Source organism: Xenopus laevis, chromosome 9_10S (assembly GCF_017654675.1).
Source record: "Xenopus laevis strain J_2021 chromosome 9_10S, Xenopus_laevis_v10.1, whole genome shotgun sequence".
In the NCBI taxonomy this organism is placed as follows: domain Eukaryota; kingdom Metazoa; phylum Chordata; class Amphibia; order Anura; family Pipidae; genus Xenopus; species Xenopus laevis.
The window spans coordinates 13,718,929-13,727,985 of NC_054388.1; the positions used below are offsets into that span (position 1 = coordinate 13,718,929).

Below are 9,057 nucleotides of genomic sequence, written 5' to 3' on the forward strand. Positions count from 1 at the left end.
AGCTATTGCAAGCGGGACTAGTCCCTATATCTTTATTATGCCAAAAGAATACAATGTTTTGTTTTGAAATGTTGTGTTCTTGAGTGCCGGAAAGTCATTGCTGATTGGACACTGGAGAGTGCCGTCTCCCGAATAACTGCAGCACCAAAGTTAATTTTGGAGGCCAAGGTGTGCACATGGCAGTCTTATATCAATACAGAATATAGTTCTACCCATAACATCATGGGAAAACATGTTTTTTATTTTCAAAATGCATCAGTTAATAGTGCTGCTCTGGCAGACTTGTGCACTGAAATCAAAAGAGCAGAATTTTTTATTGAATTTTGAAATCTGACATGGGTCTAGACATATTGTCAGTTACCCAGGTGCCCCCAGTCACATGACTTGTGCTCTGATAAACTTCAGTCACTCTTTACTGCTGCACTGCAAGCTGGAGTGATATCACCCCCTCCTTTTCCTCCCCAGCATCCTATCAGCAGAACAATGGGAAGGTAATCAGATAACAGCTCATTGGTAGATATTAGAACAGCACTCAATAGTAAAAATCCAGGTCCCATTGAGACACCGTCAGATACATTGGGTAGGAGAAACAGCCTGCCAGGAAGCAGTTACATCCTAAAGTGCAGGCTCTTTCTGAAAGCACATGACCAGGCAAAATGACCTGAGATGCACCTACACACCAATATTACAACTAAAAAAAAAAACACTTGTTGGATTAGGAATGGTAGAGTGAGTTATTTTCAGTGTAAACAGTGTAATTTATAAATAAAAACCGCACCATAAAAATCATGAGAGAATTCATTTAATATCTGGTATATTGTCTCTTGGTACGGTCTGGAGGTGATCTGGTGTATCAACAAACCTCCAATAATGTCACTGCAGCCACTAATGATATTCTGAAACCTCTGGCTTGGTTAAAAAGTTACAGACAAACCTTAATTTTCTGCTTGATGATTTGCAACAATTCCTAAGCTTAAGTTCTCTACTGCTAAATCTAACGTGATCACTTTAAAGGCCTGAATCATTACTACTAGAGATGCTGAACCCTTAGGCTGGTTCAATAAGTTTAACAAATAAAATATGGCATTTCTAGACACGTTCATTTATAGGTTTTCATTCTCTTTTAATCACAGACTTTTAAGAAACTTGGGGGTTAGGGCTTTCAATGTTCTATTCTGGACTCTTTAAAGGTAGAAATTAACATCTTATTCCCTTTGTGCCCCTTGCACAGTCTCGGTCAAGGCAAGAGGATCCGGAACAATTACGGCTAAAACAGAAGGCAAAAGAGGTAGGTGTGTTGTTTGGATATAGCTGTATCAAAACTGTTCCCAGTACCAAGTGTAATGATTTATACATCTTCTTCCATAGATGCAACAGCAGGAACTGGCACAAATGAGGCAGAGGGACGCCAACTTAACAGCGCTAGCAGCTATCGGCCCTCGAAAGAAGAGGAAAGTTGAGTCACCGGGCCCTGGTTCTGGTTCAGAGGTCAGTGTTTATATATGGAATAATGTACTCTCTGCTGTAAATTATAAGGCCAATAGAAGTCACTGGGTGGTTCTGTGACCATATAAAGGCACAAGGCTGCAGGCTGAGTTATACAGGGAACTCTGAGTATCACTCATGTATTTTAAGAAATAATGTACCCCCTACTCTAAATGACAAGGATATTAGAAGTCACCGAGGGGTTCTTAGACCATATAATGGCACAAGGCTGCAGGCTGCGTTATACAGGGAACTCTGAGTATCACTCATGTATTATAAAGGATAATGTACCCCCTACTGTAAATGATAAGGATATTAGAAGTCACTGAGGGGTTGTTCTGTGACCATATAAAGGCACAAGGCTGCAGGCTGAGTTATACAGGGAACTTTGAGTATCACTCATGTATTATAAGGAATAATGTACCCCCTACTGTAAATGATAAGGATATTAGAAGTCACTGAGGGGTTGTTCTGTGACCATATAAAGGCACAAGGCTGCAGGCTGAGTTATACAGGGAACTCAGAGTATCACTCATGTATTTATTTATTATAATAGCCAAGTCTCAATGTGACAGAAATTGCATCACTAAGCACTGATTATAACTGATGACATAACAAGCACCATTTATAAGCATACAATACAGGATATTTATGATATTACAGACACAGGCTGAATTATACAGGTCAGAAAACTTCTTGGTAATCTGTTATATCCGAATATTTCAAGCACAAGTTTTAGTCATTAAAGAAATTACATCACTCGGCACATATTCTCTTGCCACTTAGTAAATTAGTGACTGTGCATATTTCATTCGAAACCTAAATGTAGAGCAAGGGATTTGTATAAAGTATTGGGGGAATCTTGGTACCTGCAGGTTTTGTGCTTACAGTGATCATACTGGACTTCCAGCGTGGGTTAAAATGCCTGAGGTGGGGTATAGTATATAAGAGAAGTCTGTTACAGTTGGATGAAAGAGTGTTTAGCCCATTGGGACTGTAATTCAGTGAGTAATGCTTGTGCTGGGAGCATGATGTGTTTACCAGCTGCGCTTCTTGCTGAGTAATCTAAGTCAGGGCCCCAGAGATGAAACAACGAGCAGATCCTTTCCTACCTAAGTGCAGAATGGACGCACCTGTTCCTACTTCATGTTAGCTGAACAATGCCAGCCCAGCAAAGTGTTTGACACCTTCTCATTATACATTATATTACAGCAAGTAGACTACTCTGGCAGATGTTGGAGCCCCTTAAAGGAGAACTAAAGCCTAACTAACGAAGTAGCTAGAAATGTTGTACATTATGTTTTGTGCTTCTGTACCAGCCCAAGGCAACCACAGCCCTTTAGCAGTAAAGATCTGTGTCTCCAAAGATGCCCCAGTAGCTCCCCATCTTCTTTTCTGCTGATTCACTGCACATGCTCTGTGCTGCTGTCACTTACTGAGCTTAGGGACCCACTCACAATATACAGTACACATAGAATAGAAATGTCACAATATAAGGCTGATTAGTAATTAATACAGATAATTACTACATGGCAGCATAGAAACCAGTGCAATTAGCATCAGAATTTAATAATTAGCAAACCTGTAGCATCAGCTTATATTACAGGGGAAGCTCATTTTCTGCTGGATAATTAGTGACGAGCCCTAAGCTTAGCTTCTCAACAGCCAATCAGAGCCCACTGAGCATGTGAGTGTCACAGACACTTTCCAAGATGGTGACCCCCTGTGACAAGTTTGAAGTCCTGGATCATTGCTGCTATTGACAAGCTGAAACTTTAGCCTTGTGCAATAAGTTCAGTATATCAAATATGCCATTTTTAGCCATATTCATTTTTAGGGTTTAGTTCTCCTTTAAAGGGGATGTAAAAGCAAAAAAAAATTAAATCCCATTTTTACTTTCTTTAATGAAAAGAAACCTATCCCCAATATACTTTAATTAAAAAAATGTGTACTGTATTTATAAGAAACCAGATTGTATGCAGTGAAATTCTCCCTTCATTTACTTGCTGTGACAGCTGCAGATAGGAAATTTCAGACGGTCCCTAACTGCTCTGCAGGGAAACTATTTGACTTTCAAACGGCAAGGAGGAGGACTTCCCAGAACTCGAGCAGCTTTGTTTGTTTCCCTGTAGAACAGCTGGCGGCCATGTAGAGAGTCAGTAGTCTGAGCAAGTAAATGAAGGGAGAATTTCACTGCATACAGTCAGGTTTCTTAAAAACTGTACAGATTGAAGTAATTCTAATTGAAGTATATTGGAGAGTTTTTTTTTTCCCAGTAAAAATGGTATTTTATTTTTTCCTTTACATCCTCTTTAATCTTTCCAACTCCAGCTGCAGGGACAAAGATCATGGAGCCAGATTTAAACAGATAAACTGGGATTCTATTTGGAGGATTATTTTGCTGCAGCCACTGGTTCTGCAGAGTTGGAGAAAGTTTGTATTAAACAATACAAAAACTATAAAATCCACATTATATTACATGACAACACAGGACCCAGTGCAGTCTGTATATTCTGATTATTAATCAGTCTTGCTGTACTACTGGCAGATATTATTTGACTTGTGCTGTTTTGATAATTTATGATGATCCCTAAGCAGCCCAGACCACACTGAGCATGTGCACAGTCTTGGTCTTGCAAAGATGTTTAACAAAGTAACAAGATGGTGACCCCCTGTGGCCAACTTTGAAAGCATAAATCATTTGTTTACTGCTTCTGGTGCAGTAAGTTTATGTTTAGTATGCAAAATACAGCATTTCTGGCATTATTCTAGAAGCTCTCTCTGTCTGTTTAGGATAGCATCTGCCATATTAGCTTGATGTGACATCACTTCCTGCCTGAGCCTCTCCCTGCTTGCTCATAGCTCTGGGCTCAGATTACAGGAGAGAGGGGAGGAGAAAGGAGGGGGAGAGGAGCAAACTGAGCATGCTCAAGCCCTAGCCCTGGAGGTTTAAGCTAAAAACAGGAAGTCTGATACAGAAGCCCATGAGTACACAATAGAAGGAAAGAAATGTGGTGTTTCTTTTGACAGAGGACTCAGAGCAACATTACTTTGAAGGTTTACTGGTGTATTTATATAGACCTTTCTGATAAAGCTTATTTAGTTTTAACCTTTCCTTCTACTTTAAGCACATAGTATAGTTTGTACATTGATATACAAAGTAGTATTTACCGCAATTTAACATCCCCATTTTTTTTTCACCCTCCCCACCAGTCATCCAGCACAAGTACAGCCACGGCCAGCAGTTCTGCGGGAGGGAGCAGCCGACAGTTTACAAGACAAAGGATAACGCGAGTCAATCTCAGGGACCTCATATTATGTTTGGAGAGTGAGCGAGAGACAAGCCATTCACTATTGCTATACAAAGCATTCCTTAAGTGAAACTCACAAAACTCAAACACAAAACATGGGAAAGATCAAGGTATTTTCTGTTCATTTTCAAAGAGGCGACACCCATCTCACCCCAGGACACGTTCATTCTACGTCTGCAGAACTTTTATCTTTGTTCATCGTTTTGTCGGAGATAATAATGGTTTAAAGATGGCGACGCCGATGCCAATCAACCCCTCCAAGCCTCCAGACCCCTTCAGCAGTGTACCAGGCCGATGAGGAGACCTGCACAAGACTTTGTTTGTTTAGCATCGTCTTGGGTTTTCTTTTGTTTTCAAATACAAATCATGGGAAAAAAACTGCCTTCTGCAAAAATCCAAGCCATAGAGAGAGAGATTGCTCATTGCGACTACCAACGTCTCAGCCCACCGTGCTGCACTTGTTTTTAAATGATCTGTACTGAGTTATCAGGGTTTCTTTTATTATAAACAGTTTTTATCATCCTTGTTAAAGGACAAGGAAACCTAAAATTCACTGGGGTGGTTCCAACTTGTTAGTGTTTCTAGTTGCTCACCTCCTACCCCAGGCTGATGTTCTTCTTCAAAATAATGCACCAGCCCAGGTTACTTTATACTGGACACTAGTGATGAGGTTTCTTCTCAACCTGGGCCTGAGCCGAGTTTGAAAAGGGAATTAAGGAGCCAAACAGAACCCAAGCCACAGTGCACATATGAAGTTTTCGGTCTGCAAGTTTTAGACCAGACTTCTGTACTGCACATGCTAGAGTCCTGCAGCGGGTCGGTTACCCGCAAAAAAAAGCAGGCACCCTGCGGAATGAGGGGAGGAGTTTCAGGTGCGGGTATAGCCGCGGGTCAGGTTGCGGGTCTCATCTAAATTTCTTATATTATGTAATATTGTCTATATTTTACTCCTTTTAAAGTTTTACAAAACTTGTCTGTCCCGCCCACTTTTGATGACGTCACTTCCGGTTTGCAGCACTATCACTTCCTGTTTGATGCTGGTCGGAGGGTTGCGGATAAGGCAGTTGCGGGTCCGGGTAGTGGATCAAAGTGGCTAAAAATACGGGTTGTGGGTCGGGCTGCGGGTTCGGGTCCGGTCCGGGTATTCGAAATTGGTTCCACGCATGCACGCTTCTAGATGGAGTTTAGGTGGAGTGCAACTCTCTGCATTAAGTAGTACCTCAGGCTGGTGTGTTTTTTGAAGAAGACTAGCCCCAACCCAGGGAAGGAGGTAAGCAGTTACAATCACTGGGGTTCCTAACAACAAGACACCCCAAATCCCCCAGTGATTTTTAGTTTCCTTCTGCTTCAATCCCTTCTCTGCTTACGCAAGGGGAGGGGTTAACGATTCCACGCATCAGAATCTTCTTTTTGCAGATGGCAATATATATAATATATTAGGGATGCACCGAATCCAGGATTCTGTTAGGAATTCGGCCTTTTTCAGCAGGATTCGGATTTAGCCGAATCCTTCTGCCTGGCCAAACCGAATATGCAAATTAAGGCCGAGGAGGGAAATTTCATGAATTTTTGTCACAAAACAAGGAAGTAAAAAATGTTTTCCCCTTCCCACCCCTAATTTGCATATGCGGGTTCGGTATTCGGCCGAATCTTTTGCAACGCATTCAGGAGTTCGGCCGAATCCAAAATAGTGGATTCGCTGCATCCCTATAATATATTGTGCACCCCGACATCAATCCCTTTGTCCTTATTGTAGCAGCATTTCTCACAAAGGTGATTTTTTTAATGTTTGTTTATACATATATATGTATACCTCCGTTTAACAAAAATCTTTATTTTCCACCATTAAGCAGAAAAAGTGTTTTTAACCTGTGCAAGCTCCCGGGACAGGCACCACATGTGGAGGTTTTTATTAAAGTGTATATGGCATAAATATATATTTTATTTGCACTGTTTTAGGTTTTAAATATTATTTTTTTTTCTACCCAAGATGAGTGCATACCCCTCCCCCAATCCCCTCTTTATTTCATGGCAGAAACAATACAAACCCTGGTTAAAACGTGTTTCCATAGTCACTGTAGATAATTTGTAGCACATTATACACACAATCTTACCATAAATTATTATGTAAATCCATAATTTTTTGTTACCAACAGTATGCAAGCTCTGGGGACAAACCCTTCCCCCCCCCCTTTCCATCACCACAGAAGAAATTGCCCTTCTTTGTATCTATTTTTTTATTACGAAAAAAAAATAAAAAATAAAAATAAAATATATATACTAATTGGTTCTTTCTATTTTCAGAGGTTACTGTATCCAAACTGTCCATTGGTATAAGACTTTTATGAGTGTAAATAGTTTAGCCTCCCCTTTAACATCTGCCTCGTACACTGAGTTCTGATCAGTATTTTTACCCGACAGCTGTTACATCTCTCCCGGCGTCCGTACAACGATCTTGTCTTTCCATTTGGGGTTTTTTTTTTTTTCGTTTTCATGTAAATTTTGCACAGTGACTTGTTCATATGTAAATATTTTACTTTCAAAAATGAAGTTTTTAATTGCTATTGTTTTATATAGGATTGAAAGAAAATTAACGCCTTTATTAAAAACGAATTTATCTGTACGGTCTCCTGTGTCTGCTTTGCCCGGAACTTTGGTATAGGAATTGTTATATAGCGCCAGCAAGGTAAAAAGATGTAAAAGTAGAAACAAGGGAAGCGGATCGCGAGAGCTTGCAATCTATGAACAATTGACATATTATAGGGAAACAACTGGTGATTCTTCATGGTATGGTTTCTTCTGACCAAGCCAAGATGGTCAATGAATAGACTTCACCAGCAGATGGGTCTTTAGGCAACATTTGGAGGGAAGGGAGTGATGCAGGGAGTTGGAGAAACGAGCTTGAGTAGTTATGAATAATAGGAGAGGTAAGGACAGAAGATGAGCATATGGGAGGGGGAGACATTTGAAACCAGAGCTACGTGGAACAGGCCTTGAACGGTAGTGTTAAATTGACTATACACCGCTTCTTGCATCCAAGTGGGGAGACTGGAGAGGGTTGGCCAAAGAGCGGGTAGTTCAGCCCTAGGGTTGTTGAGGAAGATGGGAGTAATTCATCAATGAAACAGGTAAGTACCAGCTTAAAGGGAAAGGTTGGTGGATCCTCGGCTAAGGGTATTGGATGGAGAGAGAAAAGAAGGCGATTAGGCACGATGCCATGGGTGCAGGGTGTAGGGTTGGAGTAAAGTCTGATGACTTTATCTTCACCTGTAGGGGGCATTACAGGGCTTTGCTTTTGTTAGGGTGTTGGCACACCGGGAATTTAGTCACCAATCGACAAATCTCTGCTACTACGGGCAACTAATCTCCCCAAATGCCTTCCCACCGGCAAGAATGCGAATTGCTGGCGGGTTGGCATACTTAGGTTTGAAGCAATACGTATGTCATCCCGTCACATTCTTGCCAACGGAAAGGCAATTGGGGAGATTAGTCGCCTGTAGTAGCAGAGATTTGTGACTAATCTCCCGGTGTACCACCACCCTTAAGGGACTGAATTTGCTTTTAGGATGATTTAGAGGGATACAATCTGCAATTGATTTTCATTTTCTTTTTTAGTTCATTTTTATTCAGCAGCTCTCCAGTTTGCAATTTCAGCAATCTGGTGACTAGGGTCCAAATAACATCAGCAAATTTGAATAAGAGACTGGAATTTAGCACTAGGAGTGGACCTGAATAGAAAGATGAGTAAAGAAAAGTAGCAATACACATAAATGTGTCGCCTTACAGAGCGTTTGTTTTTTTTTTTTTAGATGGGGCCAGTAACCCCCCACTTGAAAGCTGCAGAGAGACTGAACAAGAGCACCCATAATTAAAAAACTATTAAAATAAAATCTATTGAAAACTTGTCGTTCTATAATACTTGGAGATAAACCACCCCTTCAAGCAAGGAGCCGACACAGAGGGTGGAGGGGGCACATGAATGTGACAGAGCTATATTCCTGTATCACTACTCATATGAGGCCTGACCAGTCAAGGGGGTAAGAGTTTAACATCCCTAAAAGAAGTTGCTGATATAGAGCAAAGATGAGGGGGGGGGGCAGTTGATAAGTCCGTCCCTCCTCTATAGTTGGTGCATGTCACAATATAGACAGCAGCCCTTTCCCTGCTTGGATCTAACACAACTGATAAAGATTTTTGCTATTGCTGTGCCAACTCTTGAAACTAAAGGAAAATGTCTCATAGAAAAACCATGCCTTATTTC

The 9,057-nt window shown here is 40.9% G+C and overlaps 1 protein-coding gene across 5 annotated transcripts in view; it reads left to right on the forward strand.

The window, feature by feature from the left end:
• The window catches only part of taf4.S (TATA-box binding protein associated factor 4 S homeolog), a 32,379-nt gene extending 27,497 nt beyond the window's left edge, over positions 1-4,882 (forward strand). For all 5 annotated transcript variants that reach the window (XM_018238218.2, XM_018238219.2, XM_041579222.1 and 2 more), the window contains exons 14-16: positions 1,232-1,288; positions 1,369-1,488; positions 4,699-4,882. In XM_018238218.2, coding sequence (XP_018093707.1) covers positions 1,232-1,288; positions 1,369-1,488; positions 4,699-4,866 — 345 coding nt within the window. In that variant the 3' untranslated portion in view covers positions 4,867-4,882. The remainder of the gene's footprint in view (positions 1-1,231; positions 1,289-1,368; positions 1,489-4,698) is intronic.
• The last annotated feature ends 4,175 nt before the right edge of the window (positions 4,883-9,057 follow it).